The 25435-nt window shown below is 45.9% G+C and overlaps 2 protein-coding genes across 3 annotated transcripts; one reads left to right on the top strand and one right to left on the bottom strand.

The window, feature by feature from the left end:
- Positions 1–844: 844 nt before the first annotated feature.
- On the top strand, positions 845–8872 carry LOC122828629 (inactive phospholipid phosphatase 7-like). Its single transcript, XM_044112374.1, has 4 exons — positions 845–1137; positions 7307–7629; positions 7716–7897; positions 7971–8872. The coding sequence occupies exons 1-4, from the start codon at positions 968–970 to the stop codon at positions 8175–8177; spliced, it is 882 nt and encodes a 293-aa protein (XP_043968309.1). The 5' UTR covers positions 845–967; the 3' UTR covers positions 8178–8872.
- A 148-nt stretch (positions 8873–9020) lies between these two features.
- snapc4 (small nuclear RNA activating complex, polypeptide 4) lies at positions 9021–24928 on the bottom strand. 2 transcript variants are annotated; one of them, XM_044112272.1, is made up of 20 exons: positions 24558–24925; positions 17615–17722; positions 17125–17159; positions 16901–17029; positions 16703–16825; positions 16448–16585; positions 16183–16267; positions 15907–15988; positions 14724–14825; positions 14571–14643; positions 14338–14502; positions 14102–14252; positions 13921–14027; positions 13750–13844; positions 13578–13672; positions 13405–13496; positions 12038–13258; positions 11394–11684; positions 10510–11278; positions 9021–9830 (listed from the first exon to the last, which is right to left on the bottom strand). In XM_044112272.1, exons 2-20 carry the CDS (start codon positions 17718–17720, stop codon positions 9577–9579), a joined length of 4113 nt encoding a protein of 1370 aa, XP_043968207.1. In that variant the 5' UTR covers positions 17721–17722; positions 24558–24925; the 3' UTR covers positions 9021–9576. The 2 variants fall into 2 exon arrangements, with proteins under 2 accessions (XP_043968207.1, XP_043968206.1); XM_044112271.1 differs by having other exon boundaries at positions 16183–16585; positions 24558–24928.
- Between the last annotated feature and the right edge of the window lie 507 nt (positions 24929–25435).

Below are 25435 nucleotides of genomic sequence, written 5' to 3'. Positions count from 1 at the left end.
ATCCAGTCAAAAGTCTAGTTGCAGCATTTTGAAACATTTTGGGGGGAAAAAAATACTGAGACAACATTGTATAGGATTTGGACTTTATTACTTTACCTGAATATCTAGAGTTGAAATCCAAAGATGTTGTGAGTGACGAGTTACTCTCAGTTGGTGGCGACCATGTTGCTCGTTGAATATCTCACTTGTCATTTCATCTTGTCTGACAGTCAAACAAGACCTTTAAAAAAAGGGTAATGCCATTTCAATTAGTTGAAAATAACTGATAAACATTCTCTGAATGAACACGTTACCTGAATTGGGTCCGACCCAACGAAGGTTCTGATAAATCCATCCAGATATTTGAACTTCAACAGCAGTTGAATGAGTTTAAAAGAAACGTCATTTATCTTGTTAGAGAGAAGAAAGAGATTAGAGAGAAACCAGATAAATTTCCAAGACAGTAAAACAAAAGTGATTCCAATAATGAACGACCACAGGAGGAAAGGTCATCAGTGATGACCAATTCATGACTTCTGTCACAACAAACATGTTTGTAGAAACGGAACCAAAAACTTTGACCTGTTTTACAGGAGAGACAGGAAAATGGAACCTGGTCAACCACTGGTCATCAACTGGTCATCAAATGGTCAACAACTGGTCATCAAATGGTCAACAACTGGTCATCAACTGGTCAACAGCTAATCATCAAATGGTCATCAAATGGTCATCAAATGGTCAACCAGAGCAATGCTATAGAAATGAGCATCCAGTCGTACTGAATGCGTGACGTCATAAACCGACTTTTGAGGGTCTGAGCTCTGGTTTCTCTCTCACACACACACACACACACACACACAGTCTCTCTCTCTCTCTCTCTCACACACTGAGCAGCTGACAGCAGTAGAAGGAGGCCAGTAGGTGTATTTATAGCAGAGGTTCTCTGAGTCGGACCGGTTCTGTCCCGGTTCTCCACTGCAGCGTCGCCATGCCCGGCAGCCAGACCCGAAGCCGGCCCAGGGACCGGAATAACATTCTGAACCGCCCCGAGTTCTTGTCCCTGAACCAGCCGGTCCGCAGAGAAACCTCCGCCGGGGAGGGGCGGGCCAGGAGAACCGCCACGAGACGGCCGAGTCAGCAAGATGATGTCACGGCCAGGTAAGAGGCTCCGCCCACCGCTACTAGGAGGTAAGAGGTTAGAAGAAGTTAGGCTGACCCCTGACCTCTCTGACCCCACCAGCAGTGATTTGGGGGAGAACTCTGTTGTCCTGTTGCTCAATCTGTTGTCCTCACCCTGAGATTTCAGGTTTTTTTGTTTTTTTTCTTTATTGATAATAAAGGGGTTTACAAACAAGCAAAATGAACATAAATGAGAAATAAAACAGACAGTAATGCCAGGGTGTTACATATCAAGCACAAACAAATCGAAAAGCAAATAAATAAATGAAAAATTAACTCAGAAAGATATTAAATATATTGTTTGAATTTCTCTCTAAAGGCTGCAAAGCGACGATTCTGATTTGAAAATTTTGACTTATGTATATGATATGTGGCGACGAATAAAATTAGATTGATAATATAAAAATGTTTAGTTTTATTAGTGGGATAAGAGAAGAATCCAAACAACACATTTATATAGTTAAGAGAAAAATCATCAAGAATTGTTTGGGAAATAAACGTACAAATATCTTGTCAGAAAATATATGAGAAATTACACGACCAGAATAAATGACAGAGATTTTCTTCATGGAGTCGACAGAATGAACAGTTTGTGTCAATGTCTTTTTTGTATTGAAGGAAAAATTTACAGGGATAAAAACGATGGATCATCTTAAAAGATACTTCTTTGATCTTATTAATAATCTAATATTTAGATGGAAGACAACAGATTTTTTCCCAGTCCAGGTTGGAGGCAAAGTTATTCCAATAAGAGAAAACATTTGGAGCAGAGACAATGTCCTTCTGGAATAAGACACGTATATCACGGCTGTTCTTTCATTTTATAGTAGAAAAACAGATTTGACCAACATCAGTGTCAGCAGGTCCAGACCCGGTGGAGTCAGAACAGAAGATACAGAAGATTTAAAAAGCATTTTGACACCAGACGGGACGGCATCAAAAACAAGAGCATATTCTTTAGGAGGGATGGGGAGACCAAACTTTTCTACAAGTTCACAATAAGACATTAAGACGCCATCAGGACTGAAATCTGCTGAACTAAAATGATTCCACGTTCAAACCAATTTTCCAAGAACAAAGATTTATGTTTGTACAGAATGTCTCCATTGTTCCAAATATGATATCGATGGGGCGAAAAATTGTGTTTGTAAATTAGAGACCAGGAAAGAAGCATTTGTTTGTGGAAATTAGATAACTTTATAGGGAGTTTTTCAATGTTGTAGTTGCAAAGAAGAATAAAATTAAGGCCACCAAGTTTTGAGAATAAATAGTTTGGTATAAAATTCCAGATTGAAGATGAATTTTTAATAAACTGTTTAATCCATTTTATTTTGAATGTGTTGTTTAAGGTAGAAAAATCAAGAAAATTGAGGCCACCAAGTTCCAATGAGTTCATTAAAACTGATTTCCTGATATAATGAATTCTATTTTTCCATACAAATCTGTAAAGCATTTTATCAATGATGTCAGATGTTTGTTTATTTACAGAAAGAGACAAAGCTGGATAAGTTAAACGGGAGATGCCTTCTGCTTTTGATAATAAAATTCTTCCTTGAATTGATAAATCTCTTTGGAGCCAAGAATTGAGTTTCTTTTGTACATTTTCTATAATAGAGTTAAAATTCAGATCATTTCTAGAGATTTGATCTTTGTTGATCTTTATGCTGAGATCAGTGACAGAGTCTTTTACAGGAATATTATAAATGGAGGATGCGTTACAATTTTTAAGGGCTAAAAGTTCACATTTACTAATGTTAAGGTAGAGTCCAGACGCTCTAGAAAATTTCTCAACTGTATTAATTGCTAAAGAAACCTGAGAAGCATCTTTTAAGAATAAAGTGGTATCGTCAGCTAATTGACTAATTATAATCTCTTTTTCAGCAATAGTGATACCTTTCAAGTGGTTGAGTTTAATGAAATCTGTAAGTAATTGAGAGCAGATCAAAAAGAGGTACGGAGACACAACCTTGCCTGATTCCTCGCTTCAGATCAAATCAGGAGAGATTCCAGTATGAAGCTTGATTGAACAATTAGCATTTTTATACAAGGTTTTGATTGCTGCACAAAAGTAAGGACCAAAACCAAATTTCTCTAATGTTTTGAAAATAAAATTATGTTCAATGGTGTCAAAAGCTTTACGGAAATCTAAAAATAATATAAGGCTATCATCATGACACAAATCTGCATAGTCAATCAGATCCAACACCAGTCTGATGTTGTTAGCTATATGTCTTTGTGTCATGAAACCATTTTGAGTTTCATCAATTATAAGGTTAAGAACACTTTTCATCCTCATCGCAAAAATTCGAGCTAGTATTTTATAGTCATTGTTAAGAAGGCAGATCGGACGCCAGTTATCGATCAGAAGGGGGTCTTTTTTAGGTTTGGGAATTAAAGTCAGAAGGCCTTGACACAGAGTAGGAGGAAGGGTTTGGTTATGGATGTTTTCTGCAAACAGCCGGTGGAGGAACAGGGCCAGTTGATCTGCAAAGGAGATGTAGAAATGTGAAGTTTGGCCATCAACTCCTGGAGATTTATTGAGTTTTAGGTGCTTGATGGCAGACAGGACTTCAGCAGGAGAAAGGGGACTATCACATAAATCTCTTTGGTCATCATTAATTGATTTAGTTTGAGTAAGATGTGTAAAGAAATTTTCAGATTCAAATTTATTGTATTGTGATTCATACAACTCAGTGTAAAAAGTGGAGCAATACTTTGCTATAGTTTTGGGATCATCAGTGATAAAGTTGTTAATGTTAAGTTTTTGAATTGAATTTGGTTTTTTCTAATTAAATAAATATTCAGTGTTTTGTTCTCCAGCCATTTTCCTCTCGACCTCACAGGCCCCTCTGCTTTCCTTCTGTATATTTCATTTAATTTGTTCTGTTGAATGTTAAATCATTTAAATCATTTTCAGATACATTTTCAGGTAAGATTTGAATAATTATTCTGGATATTACATTTGTTTCTTCATCTTTCCTGGATTTAGATAAAGAGGCACCAAATTCTCTAAAATATTGTAAAACCTCAAATTTAAGGAGTTCCCAATTTCTAGGAAAATTGTTATCAATTAAGGCTTTTTTCCAGAAATGGTTTATTAATAATTTGACTTTATCAATTATTAACTCATTTTTTAAGATAGAATTGTTAAGTTTCCAATAATAACTTTTGAATGTGGGAGAAATGTGAGGACTGAATGAGGCAATCAACGATATTGCTTTATGATCGGTTAAAGGTGTTATTAATATTCTAGGATTAACGTTATTCTTATCCAAGTAATCAGAAACTAACCAGTAATCTATGCGAGACATTAACGTGCGATTCTTATTAGACCAGGTATAATCTCTAGAAATTGGATTTTTGACTCTCCATATATCTATGAGATTAAATTTTTTTATAAAGTTAACAGAAGAAGTGTTATTAACACTCGGAGGCCATCGGTCTAAGGAGCTATTCAAAGCTATGTTGAAATCCCCTCCCATTAAAATCAGAGCATTTGGGTATTTTGATAACCAGTGTAGAAAACTAGATTCTAATCTATCAAGTAAGAAATCATTTTCAGGTTTTGAATTATATCCATATACATTGGCAAGAAGGATAATGTTGTTGTTGACATTCAGGATTAATATTATATAGTGGCCATTAGGATCACTTTCTGAGTGTAGAACAGAACCATTAAAGTTGTTTTTTAAAATAGTGACCCCTGCTGACCTTTCTGAACCATGAGAAAACCATAAATCATTTCCCCATTGAGTTTTCCAAAAGGATGCATCATTTCTTACACTATGTGATTCTTGAAAAAAACAAAAATCAGACTTTTGTTGTTTTGCAAATAAAAATAAAGCTTTTCTTTTAACATTTTCTCTTAAACCCCTGGCATTTAATGAGAAGATTGAAAGGGACAATATAGAAGTGAACACAGAAAACAATTTTCAGATCCCGAATGGTGGATTTAAACCATGAACAGATTGGAGCTGAAGTGACTCTTCATGTCAAAACACCTAGGAGAAGCCTGCAGTTTGGAACAATATGGCTGCATTAATAACTAGAAAGGACAATAAACTCAAATTGATGTAAAAGGTGCTGAAACGCTGAGGCACCCAACAGTTAAACACATTCAGCAGAGCACAGTCAACCAGAATTCAATAACAAACATATAGCTAATTCTTAAACCGTAGAGTGAATTAAGATGATGTAAGTGAATAGACAAACTGCCTTCAAGGATTAGAAGATAGAAAGGAAGCCGAATATTAATGTGTAGGTTCTGTAGGTGACCATCTGAGCAGAACCTGAGATCTTACTTATGAAGGGCTTGTTGTGTCCATTAGGACAGGACTGAATTTCTGTCCAGTTGGGGATAGCGGTGACTTGACTTCTTTTCCTTCAATGATCACTCGGACTCCAGCAAAGTGGGCCTTTTTTCCTTCCTTCCTGGCTGCCTCAATTAATGGCCACAGATTTTCACGCAGAGCTTTGTCAGCTGTGGTGAGATCCTCTGTAAACCTCAGCCTGTTTTCCTTCAGATAGATGCTGGTTTTAGCCATTTTCCACACCAGGTCGCGGGATGTTCTGTTGGTGAAGCGGATCATAGTGGTTCTCGTTGAATCGACCCAGACGATGAGCGATATCAATATGTTCTTTTATCTTTACCTGGTTCTGTCCAACAGCACAGCAGATGTCGCTAACTTTGGCTCTGATGTTCTCATGTTTATCCTCTGGGATTCCGTGTAGCCTTAAATTCCATCTACGTTGATATCGCTCCGTTTCATTTATTCTCATTTCTACTTCAGATAGTTTCTGTACAGTGTTCTCGGATATGGAGCTCATAGTTTTCATGTCAGACTTCAACGTTTCGACTTCCGTAAATATGAAGTCAATTGACTTCTTCAGAGCATCGATGCTAACGGTGTTAGGGGTGACCATATTTTATATCTTATCAGAGCAATTATTGATTATCTTAACAATGTTGTCTTGCAGTTGACTGAGAGAAAAGTCACCTTTTAGCTTCTTTTCCTCTGGTTTAGCAGGGGTATCTGGGTCAGAATCCGGTAGAGGAGATAGATCAGGGCTCTGTCTGTCCAGGGAACCAATATAGTTGTGATCGGAGGCAGAGACACCTGCAGCTGGATCCGATGGGGAGCAAATCCAGGGACCACTGGTTGCAGCCGATGACATCGTGTCTTTGTGCAAGTCTGTAGTTGTAGTTTTAGTTTCCCCTTCTCTTTCTTTTTAAAGCCGTGCTCCAACCGTTCCATCGCAGTATCGATAGGTTCTGGAAGATAACCGTTGAACTCAGAAGTTAGCTTGTTAGCTGCTAGCTTGACGACGTGCTTGAACGCAGTCTTAGCAAAAATGTCACTCTTGATCAGGTTGAGTAGAGCAGAAACTAGAAGTTAGAAGTTATAAACATTCCTGGATCAAAAAGAGAGCATAATGTTAGCAAGGAGGAGTGAAGATTGAAATCTGCGTCTCAGCTATATCACACAGCGATTGGTCCGGCCACCATCTTGAATCGCCGGTCCATTTGTCGAGATTTCGGTTTTTCAGCAGCTAGACAGCCAGACGTCGACGCTCCAATAACCAAACTTCTTTCTTTTTTACTTGTTGATTTAAGAGTGGCCTCTGACCTCTGACATCACTTTGGCCACAGTAAACTGAAACATACAATGCTGAGTATTAGCCAACGAACATAGAAAATTAGCCATTGTTGCTGCCAGCTAAAATAAAAAAACATTTTCCTAAATGATTCCAGCGTACAATTGTTTACGCCACAGTTACATAAAACAAAGAGACAATTATTATTTTCACAATTAACCAATACTTATTTCCTGAAACACAACGTATAACTATAATAATCACCTTTATTAATCCATGAACCGTTCGGTGTTGCGTTCCACCATCTTGGATCTACTTTCTTTATTAGCGTAACCAAAACAACACAACAAAATATCCAGCAGGGGGCGATCTAGTGCGGTTTTCAACCTCCTGGACCCGCTTAACTTACAAAAGGCAGCACACTCAATGTTCTGGTACCGGTGCTGGAGGTTCTGTGGAGTAATCGTCATGGAGATGTAGGAATGTTGTTACCATGACGAAGTGACAAAGCTCTCATCAACAGTCCTCTACGTCTGTCCTTCTGTGTCCCCAGGGGGTCCAGGGACTCCTCGGAAGGGGCCCCATCAGGAGACGGGATCCCGAAGGACGGATCCCGGTGGCCCGAGCAGGATTGCATGCAGCTGAACCCGTCCTTCCGTGGCATCGCCATCAACTCCCTGCTCGCCATCGACATCAGCCTGTCCAGGCGTCTGGGCGTGTGCGTGGGGGCCCGCGGCCCTGGGGCCCCCATGCGCCCCATAGTGGCCCTGCTGGCCTTCTCTGGACACGCGCTGCCCTGGCTCTGCGGGACGCTGCTCTGCCTGTGGTGCAGCGACACGCTGGCGGGACAGGAAGTCCTGGTCAACCTGCTGCTGGGTGAGCCTGCTGACCTTTGACCCGTCTGTCTCTGCTGACCTTTGACCCATCTGTCTCTGCTGACCTTTGACCCTCCATCCCCCCAGCCCTGATCCTGGACCTGATGACCGTCGCTGGCGTCCAGAAGCTGGTGCAGCGCCGCGGCCCGTGGGACGCCCCCCCAGGGTTTCTGGACCGCGTCGCCCTGGACGCGTACTCGTTCCCCGCCGCCCACGCCAGCCGGGCCGTCGTGGTTTCCCGCTTCCTTCTGAACCACCTGGTGCTGGCGGTGAGTGGCCACCGCCGCCGGTCGCCGCCCGCGTCTCGGCGGACCTGACCCCGCGCCGACCTCTGCCCCCCAGGTTCCCCTCCGGATCCTGCTGTACCTGTGGGCCTTCCTGGTGGGCGTGTCCCGGGTCCTGCTGGGGAAGCATCACCTGTCGGACGTCGGCTGCGGTTTTGCGCTCGGATTCCTGCACTTCAGCCTGGTGGAGTCCGTCTGGCTCGACTCGGCCGCCTGTCAGGCGCTGCTGGCCATCGGCTCTCTGCACTGGGCGCCACTGGTGTAGAGGGCGCCGGACTAAAACTGGAGCTGGACTGGAACCGGAACCAGAGCTGGACTGGATCAGCCAGTTGGACAACTGTTTAACCCGATGCTGGTGCGTTCACATCAACAATGTAATGATGACAAAACCTTCATCCAAACATTTCGTGCTTTAATTGGTCCGTTTGTCTCCAGCGGTTCTCGGCTGCAGTAGTTTTCCCTCTTTTACTTTTTTCCAGAAATGGAATAAAGTCCGTTCTGCCGTCTAAATGTTTCTCTGTGTGAAGCTGCTTTCTGCTTGTTCCCATGACAACTTCTAACATTTTTCTCTGATTGTTTTCCACCAAATCTCTCTGACCATTTAATAGTCAACAATCATAAATCTGGTGAGTTGTAGACTCTAAAGCGTCGTCCTGCAGGTCAGACATGTTGACTGTTTACAGGTTCCATCATATCAATGAACAAGTCTGACATTCACACTGCGTGACAGAGGCGACCAACCATGACCCCTGACCTCAAAAATTAATCCGGCGCCGCTGCTTGTGATCTCCATGGCAACCATTCAGCTATTAATACACCTGGGTGGACCTAGCCCCGCCTTCGAGGTGCAGCTCCTCCCCCTCTCAGCTCCTTCAGACTAGCCAGCAGCAACTAGCAAACAGTTGTTGAGCTCGTTAGGAGCTGCTGGTAAAAACATTAAAGGGTTAATAGAGAAGCCATGTTGGGACGGGGTGGGACCCCCTCCCTCTGGGTGTCAGCGGTCTGGACGGTTCTGTCCTCTTCCTGTCTCGGTTGACTTCTGTCTTGATCCTCTGAATGTTTTCGTTTCCCTGAAGTCCAAAATGTTCCTCAGTGAGTCGCCATGAAATCAGAAACATTTTTATTTATTTATTATTTTTCAAAAACAAAAACATTTACAAGCAGCAACTTCAAAACATGTTTTAGTGCAACACTGTAACCGTTGTTCCTGAACGCACCGCGGCCCCTGAACGCACCACGGCCCCTGAACGCACCACGGCCCCTGAACGCACCGCGGCCCCTGAACGCACCGTGTTTTGCTAGTAAAGGAACTCATAAAGTTCAGTTTCGTCTCTCAGTCGTTTCCTGGTTCTGATCGTCTCCAGGTGGAAGAACTGTCCATCTGCTCCAGTCTCCATGAACTGGTTCTGGACCGCTGGACTCAGATCTGAACCGGTTTCAGACTGGCTTTGGTTTGACCGTCTAGTGTGGGTCAGGTTCTGTAGAACCGGGTCTGGGTTGGCACCGGATCTCTGAAAAGTGATTGGCTGAAGCTGCAGAGTCGGCAGCCGGCAGGACAAACGAGATGGGGTCAGAACCGGTTCTGGTTCCGGTTCTCATTCTGGTTCCAGTTCGGAACGGAGCAGAACCGGCTCAGAGGTGAAACATAGACGCCTGGTGGCCGCTTAGGGAACAGCAGCTCTGTCAGGACTCTCCTCCTCCTCTTCCTCCTCTTCTTCCTCCTCTTCCTCCTCCTCCTCTTCCTCCTCCTGATTGGTCGGACAGGCTGGCTTCTTCCTGCTGATTGGCTGCACGGTGGCCAGCAGCGCCGGCAGCGTGAACAGGGACAGGAAGCGGGCCTTCAGCAGCTGGTGGGCGGGGTTTGTGGAGAAGCGCTGCGCCACCAGCTGGCGGACGGCCTGCAGCTCCTCCTGCCGCTCTGCAGAGACAAACCAGAACCCTGGAGTCCGAACTAAGACAAAAATATGCGACGCCATATTTACGCACTAGTCGGCAAAATCAACATGGCGTCAAAGTTTGTGTAAATATATGCAAACTTTTGACCTGCCGTGAAAATGTGTGGCAGTAACACTCCAGTGTAAATAATAATCTTCTTCAGTTTTTGGACCGGTACCGGTACCGGTCCAGCTGTAAGTTCTGCTCAGAGCTCCAGGATGATCAGTCTGGATGAATCTAAACGCTGATAAACCAGCAGATCAATCTGATCAATCTGATCTCTGATCAATGGCTCCATGTTCTCCTCAGGTAGCGGCTCACCTGGATGCAGCTACTGATGGACCTGTGATTGTCTCCACACCTGATCAATAATCAAACTGTCTGATCAGCCCTGGTTTCTCTTTAGGGACAATAAATAGATTCCTTCAGACCAGGAGTTTCATCTTTATGAGACTCAAACTGAGCAACATGATTGTTGACGTTGGACTGAGGTTTTCACATCCTTTATTTCTATTTTCTGTATTTTCTGTTGGCTTATTGTCTGAGGATAAACGGGTTCAGTTTCATCGTTTAAACACTGAAATATTAAAATCATAAAATCCTGGGGTTTGATGCTTCCTGCTCTAAATAACTGCCAGGTGTGAGGCGGGTTGAGGACTCACCTGGCGGCTGCACGCCGTCCGGTTCGCCTGAGGCGCAGTAGTCGTGGTCAGGGGGGCAGCGGCCGCCGCCCGCCTCCGCCATCAGCTGCAGAGCCGACGCCGTCACTGACGCCTTTGCCCGCAGGAGGCCACTGAACGCGCTCAGGGTGCTGACAGATGGCGGCAGGTAGGGGAGGGTGCACCTAGCTCCTGGTATGGCCACGCCCCCTCTCCCTCTCAGCCAATCATGAACCTCCTCTGGGGGCTCCAGGAACATCAGGGTGGGGTCAAAATGCAGGGGGGGGGCCGTTGGCCTACCCGCTGGCCCCTGATAGGCCAGCAGCATGTGGGGGCGGGGCCAGTCGGTCGGCCTCAGATCGGGTGATTGGATGACGGCTGGGAGGAGGGGCTTAAATCTACAGATGGGAACAGGTGAGAGCTGGAGGTCATGAAGGACTGCTGGGGTCACCGAGGAGCGTCCTGCCGTCGGAGGGGGCGGGGCTTCACATGCTAGGGGGGGGCCTCTGGGTAAGAGCCCCACCTGCAGGGCTGGGGGCGGAGCCTGACCCACAGGGACTGGACCAGGGGTCATGACCCACATGGACTGGTTAGAAAGGAAATGGAGACCAGTGATCTGAGAGAAGGGCGGGACCTTGTGGAGGGGCGGGGCTTTGCGGAGGGGCGGGGTTTTATGGAGGGGCGGGGCCTCTGTGACGCTGCTTCCCTTTGATTGGGCCCTGCCAACACAGTTCAGCGTAGAGGAGGCGGAGCTTCTCTTCTTCTTTGTAGCCTGGAAACAGAAGCAGAAGAGCCTGAGGTCCAGATCAACCAGAACCGGGTTCTGTCGGTTTTGCCGGTCCGGCCCGGTTCCTTCAGCAGTCAGACTCTGAGGTCACCTGCCTCACCTGGAGCTCCTTGGACTCCCGGATCTTCAGGGTCGGCCTCCTGGCTCTCTTCCCCTCCTGGACCGGCCCGGCGCCGCCCGCCTCCGCCCGCCCCCTCTTCCTGCCCCCACTCTGATGGACGGCAGCATCTGTGGATGGGGGGGGGGCCTGATCGGGGCAAGAAGGTAGAGCAGAGGTCAGAGGTGATGAGGAGCAGCTGACTGCTGCATGGCACGCGGTGCCGACAGCAGGACCGTCTGAGTTCTGGGTCCGGTCCGGTTCTGGAGAACCTGCTGAATCCATGGGTCCAGACTGAAAGCAGAACCACAGAGCAGTCAGACGCTCAGCTAATGCTAAACGCTACAGAAAGCATTTTGCGTCATAGCAACTTAGCATCAAGTGAGGAGAGTAAATTAACCCTTCAAAATAAGAGCATGGATATAAATATAAACTACTAGAGGAATTATTACCAAAAACACAGAAATTTACTCAACTGAAACTTTACAAGTCAAAAAGTAAATCATCACTTTAATGTCTATCTTGAGAACTTAAATGTTGGGAAGCTAACTGTGCTAAATGTTTCCACAGTTAGCAACAGCGCTAAGTGAATTAGCTCTGCTTAGCACATTAGCATGTGGGAGAACCTGCTGCTGCTAGAACTTTACCTCCAGATTCGCTCCGTCCTTCTGCTTTGCACCTTCATCACCTGCATTAGCCCCGCCCACCTCACTACGAGACCCAGCCGCTTCATCACTGGCTCCGCCCACATCCTTCAGAGCCACTGGACTTCCTGGAGCAAGGCTACTGGTCAGACTAGAGGCAACAGGAACCCCTGAGGAGGAGGTGCAGGATGGTTGGGGGTTTGGGATCAGAGGAGCTGGAGGAACAAAGTAGATGGAATCAGCTGGAATGAGGAGACCAGGAGGAAACGTCTGAGGATATCTGCTAGAAGGGTGCAGGGTGGGCGGAGCCTGCAGGGTGGGCGGAGCCTGCAGCAAAGCTCTCCGTTGGTCCTCCTCCTCCTCTTGGTTCCTCCTCTTCCTGTTGGCGAGGAGCTCTGAGACCCGTTTGGGCCCCTGGGCGTGGGGCGGGGCCTGCAGGTCCGCCTTGTCCTTCCTCTCCTCGATCATCTGCCGGCAGCCCAGCATGTCTACCTTCATGACCTGGAGGAGCAGCGTGAAGGCGGAGGAGGTGGAGACGCCGCTCCTCTCTCCTCCCTCCCTCAGAGCATCTGCGGCGCTCCGTTTCTGGCTCTTTGGGATCAGCAGGTTCCCGATCCACGGCGTGACGGCGACCTGCAGCTCGTACCTCAGCTCCCGGGCCTGCGGGCGCTGCCGCCGCCCCGGCTGGGGGGCGGGGCCGGCCTTCTGCTTCAGGACGCTCAGGTGGAGACGCAGCGCCTCCCGGGATGCCATCGGCACGGCGGAGGAGCTGTGGCGCTCCTCCCGGGACAGCTCTCTGGGCGGAGGCCCGATGATGACGGAGGGTCCGGGTCGTCCCAGCACGGTGGATCGGACCGCGGTTCCGTCCGGAGCCTCGCCGGAGGAAGGGAGCTCCACCAGCGTGAAGCTCAGGGAGGCGGAGCTTTGCTTCGCCTCAGCTGGAAGCCACTCCTCCATCGGCGGCAGGATGTACTCTTCCTCCTGCTGCTCCTCCTCCTCGCTCCTCTTCCTCTTCTTATTACAGTCTTCATCACTGTCCATGTACTGCACCTCCTCATCCTCCTCCTCATCCTCAGTTAACGGTGCCTCGTCTTCCTCCTTTATCTTCAATATTCCTCTCCTGATGCCAACATTGAAACCTCCAGCACCCCGCCCTCTTCCTCCTCTTCCTCCTCTTCCTCCTCTTCCTCCTGTCTTGCAGGTCTTCCTGATTTTCCTTCTGTCCTGTGACAGAAACAGACGATCAGCTTTCTGCTTTCAGAAACTCTTGATTTTCCATCAGTTCCTAAACACAGCAGCTAATGAACCTACGCTGCTGACAGTCCCCGACCCCTGAGTGACCCCCGACCCCTGGGTGACCCCTGATTTACCTGAGCAGGTTCTCGCACCAGCTTCCTCCACTCTCTCAGACACTGAGCATCGAGGCGATGAGGGATCTCTGCAGCGATTTTGGCCCAGCGACCTGAAACAGAGACTCTCAGTTCAGAACCAAACAGCAGGTGATTCATCATCATCATCATCATCATCATCATCAGAACCTCACCAACTCCATGTTTCTTCACCAGCTGCTCCAGCAGCTCCACCTCATGTCTCTCAAACGGACCTTTCTTTACGTTCTTCTTCAGACAGTCCAGATACCTACGGACAGACGGACAGACGGACAGACAGGCTTCACTGAGGCAGACCCACAGACGCTGCCTCCTGCTGGTCCTCACCTGTCTCTGCAGGCTCCATCGGTGCGTCCAGGAACTTCCAACCGGACCTTCCACCAGCTCTTCTCTCCGTGACGAGCCACAGCCTGCAGCAGGAGCTGGACGGACAGATCAGTGTGAGACCGGGCCGAGCGTTCTGGAACCGGCGTGGGTCCATTTGGGTGGGAAGCGTACCCGGTCCTCCTGCTCGGTCCACGAGCCTCTCTTCAGGCTCGGGTCCAGAACCTGGCTCCACCTGTAGACGAGCTGAGTCGGATCACGACCCTCCATGAAGTAACTGACTGGAAGCAGAGAGGAAGAGTCTGTCAGAGACGGGGCGTGATGTCACGGCGAGACGCCAGCGTGATGTCAGTACTCTGCGTGTACGGGATGAAGCTCCCGATCCTCATCCTCTGGACCAGCTCCCTCAGCTGCTCGTCTTCCTCCACCGTCCAGCTGCTGCGCTTCAGAGAGTCGGAGACGAAACGCTGGAACATCTGGAGACACATGAAGGCCGTCCTCCCCGTCTGAGGTCAGAGAGACGGGTCAGAGACAGACAGGTCAGACACAGACAGGTCAGAGGGACGCCATCCGCCCCATTCCCTCCCTCACCCCCAGCTCCTGGGCGATCGAGTCCCAGTCTCTGTCCTGGTGTCTCCTGCAGATGGCGCTCAGCTTCTGGACCTCCTCGCTGCTCCAGGCCGTCTTGTTGATGGACGGGTGGAGGACGTTCTGCCAGAACAGACGGATGTCCTCCGCGTCCTTCGTCCCTTCAAACTGAGGAAGAGGAGCAGAGCTGATCAATCGATCAATCGATCAATAGAGCCATCAGGTTATTTACTGACGTCGACGTTGGAGATCTTCTGCCAGTCGTGTTCTTCGTAGCGATCACCAGTAAGCTCCTCCTCTCTCTTCATCCTGACCAATCAGAACACAGAACCACATCCATCAAGCTGTCAGCCTGACCCGGTCCAGAACCCGTTCAGAACCCGTCTGACCTCAGGAGCTGCAGGTCTTTCTCCAGGTCGTCGATCTGCTCAGTCAGCTGCTGTCTGTCGGCTCCCTGAGCCGAAGAACGTTTGGAGGTCAGGAAGTCCAGCCTGGAGGGACAAGAGACACGTTGGGATACGTTGGGACACGTTGAGACACGTTGGGACACGTTGGGACACGTTGGGACACGTTGAGACACGTTGGGACACGTTGGGACACGTTGAGACACGTTGAGACACGTTGAGACACAATGGGACACGTTGAGACACGTTGGGACACGTCGAGACACGTTGGGACACAATGGGACACGTTGAGACACGTTGAGACACAATGGGACACGTCGAGACACGTTGAGACACGTTGGGACACAATGGGACACGTTGAGACACGTTGGGACACGTTGAGACACAATGGGACACGTCGAGACACGTTGAGACACGTTGGGACACAATGGGACACGTTGAGACACGTTGGGACACGTTGGGACACGTTGGGACACGTTGAGACACGTTGGGACACGTTGAGACACGTTGGGACACGTTGAGACACGTTGGGACACAATGAGACACGTCGAGACACGTTGAGACACGTTGGGACACAATGGGACACGTTGAGACACGTTGAGACACGTTGGGACACGTTGAGACACAATGGGACACGTCGTGACACGTTGAGACACGTTGGGACACGTTGGGACACGTTGAGACACGTTGGGACACGTTGAGACACGTTGGGACACGTTGAGACACGTTGGGACACGTTGAGACACGTTGAGAGACGTTGGGACACAATGGGACACGTTGGGACACGTTGAGACACGTTGAGACACGTTGGGACACGTTGAGACACGTTGGGACACGTTGAGACACGTTGGGACACGTTGAGACACGTTGAGAGACGTTGGGACACCTTGAGACACGTTGGGACACGTTGGGACACGTTGAGACACGTTGGGACACGTTGAGACACGTTGGGACACGTTGAGACACGTTGGGACACGTTGAGACACAATGGGACACGTTGGGACACGTTGAGACACGTTGGGACACGTTGAGACACGTTGAGACACGTTGAGACACGTTGGGACACGTTGAGACACGTTGAGACACGTTGAGACACGTTGGGACACGTTGGGACACAATGGGACACGTCGAGACACGTCCCCCCCAGCAGCAGGTCGGGTTCTGGTACCTGGACAGTTTGGGCAGCATCAGTCTCTTCAGACGGTCTCTAGTCACTGAGTGGACCAGCAGCGTTTTCTGCCAGCTCTCCCCTGAACACAGAGAACCGGGTCAGAACAGAACCAGCTGATGGACCGGGTCACAACAGAACTTACATCTTTTCACTTTCAGCTTCGTGTCTTCTGGACATCCCATCATCCTCTGAGCCTTCAGCTTCACCTCCTGATTGGCTGGAGGGCCCTGGACAGAAGAACCAGCTGATGGACCGGGTCACAACAGAACTTACATCTTTTCACTTTCAGCTTCGTGTCTTCTGGACATCCCATCATCCTCTGAGCCTTCAGCTTCACCTCCTGATTGGCTGGAGGGCCCTGGACAGAAACAACGAGGCGTCCCATTGGTCCGTTCCTCTGTGTGTGTTCAGTGTGTTCAGTGTGTGTGTGTGTGTGTTCCTCTGTGTGTGTGTGTGTGTTCAGTGTGTGTGTGTTCAGTGTGTTCAGTGTGTTCCTCTGTGTGTGTGTGTGTGTGTTCAGTGTGTGTGTGTGTGGTACCAGGCCCGTCAGACGGTCCTTGAAGTACGGTTTCAGGAAGCTGCCCAGGAACATCTTAGCTGGATGCTGATTGGACGAGGCGGGACCTTCTCTGGTGGACTCTCTGATTGGTCCGTTCATCTGGGCTGTGAGCTCCCTCTGCAGGCAGAAATGTTGCACTACAGTTTGGATCGGTTCTGGATCTGGGTCCGGAACCACACAGGGTCACAGCAAGGCCTGAACCGGGTCCGGACCGGGCCGGGACCGGATCCTCACCTGCTGCCTGCGGTTGTGGGCCAGCAGCGCCTCCAGCTGGTCCAGCGTCTCCTGGACCACCTGCTGGTAGACCAGGTTGAGCTGGAGACACGAGGACGCACTCGGAGACAGGTCCGGCTCGCTCTGGGGACACGAACGCCGAGAAGACACTCGCACCTACAGCAACACATGCGACCCCTGACCCCAAACGGTACCGACCCTGTCACTGGAGTCGCTGCTGTCCTCGCTGGACACGTCCAGGGACACGCTGCAGGGACCCAACATGTCCTCCAGGTTCTGGATCTCCGACTGAATCTTCTGCTTCTGGGCCAACAGCTCAGCTGGGCTCTAAACACACACACACACGCACACACACACACACAGGCCCGTTAGTGGTTCTGTGGGAAATCGGACCAGCATATTTACCAGGTCATCTGTCTCACCTGTCCCTCGTCGTCCTGACTGTCTGATCCATCATCTGAAAGTCAGAGACACACAGTGAGACGTCCCAGTCCCCGATCCCGGTACTGACCCGGAACCATCAACCCTCCTTTCAGAAGCAGCTTCACTGTCCAGCCTGTAATTCTGACTTTTATTCTACGACTTCCTGTTGGGCTTTTATTGTGGTAATCATGACTTCCTGAGGCTAACAAGGCAAGCTAACATTCACTGAAGACGGTTTGTTAAAGTTCTGCCGACCCGGTTGGGCAGGAAGAACCAGATTATTTTATCTGCCGGTTCTGCCAGCTCCGAGTCAATTCTATAAAAAACAGATCTGGGTCAGATTAAACCGGGTCAGGTGATCCTGGTTCTGGTTCTGGTCGATCCAGTCAAGATGGTTCGATCTGATTCTCATCATTTATAATTTGGTTCCGATTGTTCAGCTGTTGAGATCGGATTTAATACCAGGCCGGAACCGGGCCTGGACAGTACCTGTCTCACTGCTCAGCAGGTCCAGTTCGTCCCGGGTCACAGCCAGGCTGCGCTCCAGCTCCTCCACCTGCTTCTGGACCCGGTCCCTCTGGGCCGACAGGGACATGTCTGCAGGACAGAGAGAGTTCTGTCTGTAGAGTTCTGGTTCTGGCTCGACCCAGTTAAACTTATGCAGGAACTGAACCAAACCTGGTTCGGACTCGGTTGGTGATATCAACAGAACCAGCCCGTCCAGAACCTACAGATGTGGATCTGGCCGGTTCTGTTGATTCTGCAGCCTAAAGTCCTTCAGAACTATTTCAGAACTGAAGCAGTGCGACCGGCGCCGGTCCAAACCTCCGACAGGGAAGGCAGATATTTAATATTAGTTGAATATTAGTTGAATATGTTCCGTGTTCCTGAGGCTAACAAGGCGAGCTAACATTCACTGAAGACGGTTTGTTAAAGTTCTGCCGACCCGGTTGGGCAGGAAGAACCAGATTATTATTATTAAATATTGACTATAACTAATCAATATTTATGGCCATCATCATCTCCACTGTTTTCCAATCATGTTTTACCCAAATATTTCACAGTCTAATCTAATTATTGGAGACCTGAATCTTATTTTAGATCCATATTTAGACATCAACACGTAGAGAACCGGACTCTAATGCTGGTATCTTAATTATCTTAATGATACTTAAATAACTCTAATTTATTTGATAGCTGGAGGATTTTTAACCCTCAACTATTCATTCCACTCAAATGTTCATAATCTAAACACACAAATCGATTATTTAATGATAGATGATAAATTATTGCTCTATACTAGTGAAGTAAAATATCACAATATAGTCGTTTCAGGCCACGCCCCCTTTCTCTAGATTTACAATTAGATCATTTGAACCAAACTGACAGAACATGGAAATTAAACCCACAACTGTTGAAGGAACCAGAGTTCTGTAAGTTTGTCACGTTTCCTTCTGGGATCGTTTCCTTCAATACTGTGGAAACTATGAAAGACTATTTAAGGGGAGGAATTATATCTTTTTGAGCAGCAAAGAGGAAAAAGAATCGTGCAGAATTGGTGGATTTAGAGCAACAAATCTGGACAAGATAACGCTACACAACCTTCCACAGAAACTCACAGAAACATACAAATATAATCGATTATTGTCAGAACACATTACTAGAGCTTCATTTTTACTCAGAAATATTTTGAATTTGGGGAAAAACCTAATAAGTTATTGGTTAGACAATTAAGGACAATGGAAAGTGACTGTACAATTAACAAAATGAAATCAGAAACTGGGGAAGTCTGAACCTCACATAAAGACATTAATCATAGATTTAAACAGTTTTATGAATCATTGTTCTCTTCCAAGGCTGTGAAAGATGATTTAACTATACAGAAGTTTTTAAATAGCTGTGATCTCCAAACTTTACTTCAGGAAGACAACAGTTCTCTTAATGCTAATCTCTCATCCACAGATATTCATTTTGTTATCAAATCACTGAAAAGTGGGAGAACAGCTGGTCCTGATGGATATCCTGGGGAATTTTATAAACAATTTAGTGACCTATTATCACCTTATTTGCTAAAAATGTACATCCAATCAAACTCAGATAATTTCCTACCGGCTACTATGAGAGAAGCCACAATAATACTAATACAATAAAAAGATCCTGAGGAAGTAAGTAATTACAGACCAATATCACTGTTAACCTATGATCAAAAGATTCTAACTAATATGATTTTATTAATGGATAAACTGGTTCACACCGATCAGACGGGTTTTATACCAAACAGAAACTTTCTTTAATTCAACACGTCTTTATAACGTGATCTACTCTCAGAAAGAGGAAACTTCTGAAAAGGTTTTTGTCTAAATAAAATGTCTCGACCTTTTTGTAACCCTGAGAAGATGTGATCTTGGTGAATACTTTGAAAAATGGTTAAAAATCCTTTATCATAAACCTTGTGCTAGAATGGTCACTAATGAGACTCTAACTCCTGATTTCATTCACACAGTGGCTCCAGACTGAGCTGCCAGAGGTTTTCTGGTTGTAGGATCAACTGGTCTAAAAGTGAACTGATGCCAATTAAGCTCAAAGACTCTTCAATCTTGTAAAGTACACTATTTAAAATTGCTAATGATAAGTTCACCTACCTTAGAATAGAGATTACTAGGGACTTTAATTTCTCCCCCTTGTGGTGAAGCTACAAAATAGCATCCAGTTTTGGAAATCTCTTCCCTGATCAATGCAATAAAAATGGTTTTTCTCCCTCAGATCCTTTACTTGTTTCAAAATATTCCCATCTTTTTACCCAAGAAATTTTTTAAGAAACTTGATTCTATAATTGTTCCATTTCTGTGGGATTATAAAACACCGAATTAGCAAAGCTCATCTCTGCAAGGCAAAAGTAAAGGGCAGACTGAATAGTAAAACTTTTCATTTTACTATTACTCTTGTACGCTTCGCACCATTACAATTTGGTTAGATTGTAATTTTACACAATCCAATTGGATCACAATGGAAAACTGCAGCCATTATGAAATTACTGCTCTTATTCTGTCAGCAACAGCTATAGATACCCAGAGTATCTATAGTTGGCATACAACAATAACTGCATCATCCACAGTATTATACGTATTTGGAAACAGATAAAATCTCAGTTTGGTATTGAATTTATTTCTACCTTATTACCAATAACAAAGAATCCTTCATTCATTCCTTCCACTTCAGATTCAGGTTTTACACACAATGGAAAGATTTAGGTATCAGGACTATTGGTGACCTGCTGGTGGTAATTTTGCCTCTTTCTCTCAACTTCAGGCCAAATTTGGTCTCCATAAACAATCATTTTAGATACCTACAGGTCAGAGGTTATGTCAAAAAACACACGCGCACTTTAGAGAATATATTACCTAATGAATTTGACGAACTCTTTAAGCTGGGTGGTGGAGAAAGACATCTAATCTCCCAGATTTATAAAGTGTTATTGTCCAGATCCTGTCTGTCCATGCAGGCCTTAGATCAGGCTGGGAGCAGGAATTAAAAACAGAGATAAGTGACAAACTCTGGAAAGCTGCACTGGAGAATATTCACAAGTCTTCTGCCAATTCTAGACACTGTCTTATTCAATTTAAAATTATTCACAGGCTTCATCACTGTAAGGTGAAGGTGCATAAATGTTTCCTAATTGTTGGGTTTGGAGGTTTAAGAAAGAAAGAAAAGAAAATAAACTTGTTCTATCTGATTCCTTGTGTTTCTGCATGTGGGTCAAGCGCGTAACTCCAACCATGACACTAATACATCCCACTGTGTGACAAATGCCATATTGCAGAAGCCACACTTCTCCATTCTTACTCTGTGTACAAAATGAACCCCATTTGAATCGGGCATATTCAAAACTTTATCAGATTTACTCCGTATAGAGTTGAGGCTGGACCCATTTCTGATTGTACTCAGAGTTTCTGTTCAGCTTTCTCAATTTAATAAATAACAACGACAATTATTATCTTATGACTTTATCATAGGAAAAAAGTTGATGTGTTGATGTTCAGGAAAAACCAGAGGCTCCATCGGTTAAATTGTGGCTGGAGGAACTGATGAGGTTCTCTGATTTGGAAAGAGTTACGGTTCTCATTAGCAAATAACTTAAAGCAATTCAACAGAACTTGGCAACCCCTTCAGCAATATATTAATAACCCTATTTGAAGATGATTTGTTTTGATTATCAGTGTGATCAGATGTAAGTCCCAGAACAAGGGGAGGAAGTTGAGAATGTCCTTGTTTATTTATGTCACTTTTGTTTTGTTTTAATTTTGTATTTCTTTATGTTTTATGTTCACATAAAAAAGAGAACAAACATGTATTGTTGAGGTTGTAATTCTCATGTTTGATTTCTCAATAAAACTGTTTGACAACAAACCTCCATGGGGCCCTGAGCCAAACGTGGCTCTGGGCCCCTCTAGTTCTGCTAACAATGTGGACCGGCTGCAGTCAGCAGTCCGATCAGTACATCATTCACACACCTGCTGTAAACTGATTGCCTCTCTGGCTGTTTACATTATATTCATGTTTAATAGGAAACATTTATTGACCAACTGGTTTATCCACCAGTTGGTTTCTGGGAGCCGATTTCCTTCATTTTGGGGCATCGTGATCAGCTGATACTTCCATGTGAAGCTGATCTGATCTTCATCAGTAAAGGTTTATAGATCATCTCTGTCCTCTTCTGCTCTGAGGTTTGACTGACAGACCAGGTCTGAATGTTTACAGTTAACAATATTAACCTCATTGTTACCAACTCACTGACTTTATTTCTACATTTAGCAACATTTAAAAATTCATTTCAGCCTAAATCCAAACCAGCAGGTCAGGCTGTTTAAAGATGGTAACCAGACAGAAACCTGCCATCGGTGCAGCTCTACACATATTCATCACATTGTTTGGTTAAATTTATTTCTCTTAAGCTAAAACAGCTAAAAATGTCATTTATACCAGGTGAGTCTTTCTCCCCTGAGAATGTGGACCGGTACCGGGACCGGACTGATTCTGAGCCTTCAAAGGATTTTAACAGAAGTTTCTCATAAATTAGAAGTTGATGTAAAAATAATGTTTGTTTTATCCACTAAATGATTTTGTTCAGCAGCAAACAACAAATCCCAACTGCAGCCTAGAGCAGCTAATCATGTAGCAGCTATTCATGTAGCAGCTCGTCATGTAGCAGCTAATCATGTAGCAGCTCGTCATGTAGCAGCTAATCATGTAGCAGCTCGTCATGTAGCAGCTAATCATGTAGCAGCTAATCATGTAGCAGCTAATCATGTAGCAGCTCGTCATGTAGCAGCTCGTCATGTAGCAACTCATCATGTAGCAGCTAATCATGTAGCAGCTAATCATGTAGCAGCTAATCTTGTAGCAGCTCATCATGTAGCGGCTAATCATGTAGCAGCTAATCATGTAGCAGCTAATCTTGTAGCAGCTCATCATGTAGCAGCTAATCATGTAGCAGCTAATCATGTAGCAGCTAATCTTGTAGCAGCTAATCTTGTAGCAGCTCATCATGTAGCAGCTAATCATGTAGCAGCTAATCATGTAGCAGCTAATCATGTAGCAGCTAATCTTGTAGCAGCTCATCATGTAGCAGCTAATCATGTAGCAGCTAATCTTGTAGCAGCTCATCATGTAGCAGCTAATCATGTAGCAGCTAATCATGTAGCAGCTAATCATGTAGCAGCTAATCATGTAGCAGCTAATCATGTAGCAGCTAATCTTGTAGCAGCTAATCATGTAGCAGCTCATCATGTAGCAGCTAATCATGTAGCAGCTAATCATGTAGCAGCTAATCATGTAGCAGCTCATCATGTAGCAGCTAATCATGTAGCAGCTAATCATGTAGCAGCTAATCATGTAGCAGCTAATCTTGTAGCAGCTCATCATGTACCAGCTAATCATGTAGCAGCTAATCTTGTAGCAGCTCATCATGTAGCAGCTCATCATGTAGCAGCTAATCATGTAGCAGCTAATCATGTAGCAACTCGTCACGTAGCAGCTAATCATGTAGCAGCTCATCATGTAGCAGCTAATCTTGTAGCAGCTAATCATGTAGCAGCTCATCATGTAGCAGCTAATCATGTAGCAGCTAATCATGTAGCAACTCGTCACGTAGCAGCTCATCATGTAGCAGCTCATCATGTAGCAGCTAATCATGTAGCAGCTAATCATGTAGCAGCTAATCATGTAGCAGCTCATCATGTAGCAGCTAATCAAGTAGCAACTCATCATGTAGCAGCTAATCATGTAGCAACTCGTCACGTAGCAGCTCATCATGTAGGAGCTCATCATGTAACAGCTAATCAAGTAGCAACTCATCATGTAGGAGCTAATCATGTAGCAGCTCATCATGTAGGAGCTAATCATGTAGCAGCTCATCATGTAGGAGCTCATCATGTAGCAGCTAATCATGTAGCAGCTAATCATGTAGCAGCTAATCATATAGCAACTCATCACGTAGCAGCTCATCATGTAGCAGCTAGTCATGTAGCAGCTAGTCATGTAGCAGCCCTGTATCCTGACGGAAAATAATTTTACTAGACGATGTCAAACATTGACAGGTTTTAATTATTCTTATCAAACACGATTTGAAGCCAAAATACCTCAGAAACATCCAGAAAATCAACTCATTTAAAGTTTAAACTCAGTTTCACACAAACACAAAGACCCTAGCATAAATGTTTGTCTGTTGAACTGGACCGGTCCAGGTCGCTATCAAGCTAATGTTCTGTTAGCACCTTTACTAATCTTTTACATCACATCACATCACCAAGGCTCATTAAAACAAACCTTTATCTTGTTTTTTCTATTCTTCCTCTTTCTTTTCTCCCTCCCTGAAGGATCAGTCATTTTATGAGACGTAGTTTTGTTAACTTAACTTCTGACCGGAGCTTTGGACCTTTAGATGTTCTGCACAGCAGCTCATGATACCGAAGCGTGCAGTACCTACCGCGGCCACCAGCGGCCCCAAGAGCAATTCATTTTTTTTCTTTTTATCAATAAAATAATGATTTCTACATACATTATCAAATATATATTATTGTAAAAACAAATCATTTTATAATGAAATTTTGTGTTTTAGATATTATAATGACAGAAATTATTACTAAAAACAGAAAAAACAATCAGCTCCACTGAGGGGACCCCTTAGTGGCCCCAAGCAGCTGCTTAGTTTGCTTGTGCCTCGGGCCGGCCCTGAGTGCGACAAACAGAAACTGTTTCTGGACCTGGTTCTGAACCTGCCTGGAGCAGTCCAAATGGACCTTTTGTGGTTCTGCTGGCTCCGGTTTTATCTGAACGAAGGGTTTGTTCTGGCCCGAAAGAATCAGAACCTGCTAGAACCCATCCGTCTTCGTCCTCCGATGATGGGGTAGGATCATCTTCTTTCCGGACTTACCTGGTTCTGATGGTTCCGGTCTGAGTCCTCCTCCTTTGCCGTTGTTCTGAACTGGACCTGCAGGTTCTACAGGAGCGGATACAGAAACGGGCCGGGTCGAACCTGCCGCCGCTCACCTTGACCAGCTGTCTCCACCAATCACCGCCGCTGCGCTGTTAGCATTTTACCCATCAGGCTGTGCGGCAGAAGCAACGATGTGTCAACGTTTCGTGGTTCGGTCTTGGCTCTGGTTCATACCCAGCAGTGGATCCGACGGGTAAGGGTCCGGTACAGCGCAGCGCTACTGTCAGAAACTTCGGAACCAGAAACGAAACCGCCTGTGAGAATTACTTCCTGTTACTACTTATATTTTCAACCTAAACTTTATTAGCAACGTCAGGACAAACACAGTACTTCCGTGTTTCTAATAAGCGGAAATACGTCAGAACCGCGTTCCGTCGCCATTTAATTTGGTCACTACTCCCCGCAATATGTCAATTATTCACTTAAAAATTACAGCAGTAAATTAGATAAATTAAAGAGTTTTAACTCAGATCACGTGCAGCCGCTAGCTAATCAGCGAGCCTGGTTAATTAGAGAGTAGTTTAGCCTGGTTAACCTTGACTAACCTGTTCGTGTTCATCAAATCATCCATAATTATACCGACAACTTGTGTGTTCTGTATGTTTCTGTGTTGCCCTGCGACTGACTGGCGACCTGTCCAGGTGACCCGCCTCTCCCCCGGAACGTAGCTGGAGAGGCAGCAGCTCCTCCGGACCCCAGTAGGGACAAGGTGTTAGAAAATGGATGGATGGTATTTTTAATATTCATACACAGTCCATGTGAACAGTGTTTCTATTTACTGATGTTGCTAGTAATTGTTGGGTGATGATAATCTC

Source organism: Gambusia affinis, linkage group LG03 (assembly GCF_019740435.1).
Source record: "Gambusia affinis linkage group LG03, SWU_Gaff_1.0, whole genome shotgun sequence".
Classification (NCBI taxonomy): domain Eukaryota; kingdom Metazoa; phylum Chordata; class Actinopteri; order Cyprinodontiformes; family Poeciliidae; genus Gambusia; species Gambusia affinis.
The sequence above is the reverse complement of the archived record's forward strand: the minus strand, read 5'-3'. Positions and strand labels throughout refer to the sequence as shown.

Excerpts from the sequence above, each read along its gene's own strand:
- LOC122828629 (XM_044112374.1), top strand. The coding sequence starts at position 968 with ATGCCCGGCAGCCAGACCCGAAGCCGGCCCAGGGACCGGAATAACATT. Across the intron at positions 1,138-7,306 it reads CAAGATGATGTCACGGCCAG|GGGGTCCAGGGACTCCTCGG; the intron begins GTAAGAGGCTCC and ends CTGTGTCCCCAG. Across the intron at positions 7,630-7,715 it reads CCTGGTCAACCTGCTGCTGG|CCCTGATCCTGGACCTGATG; the intron begins GTGAGCCTGCTG and ends CCATCCCCCCAG.
- snapc4 (XM_044112271.1), bottom strand. The coding sequence starts at position 17,720 with ATGTCCCTGTCGGCCCAGAGGGACCGGGTCCAGAAGCAGGTGGAGGAG. Across the intron at positions 13,845-13,920 it reads GGACCGAGCAGGAGGACCGG|CTCCTGCTGCAGGCTGTGGC; the intron begins GTACGCTTCCCA and ends CTGTCCGTCCAG. Across the intron at positions 11,685-12,037 it reads AGGACGGAGCGAATCTGGAG|TCTGGACCCATGGATTCAGC; the intron begins GTAAAGTTCTAG and ends TTCTGCTTTCAG.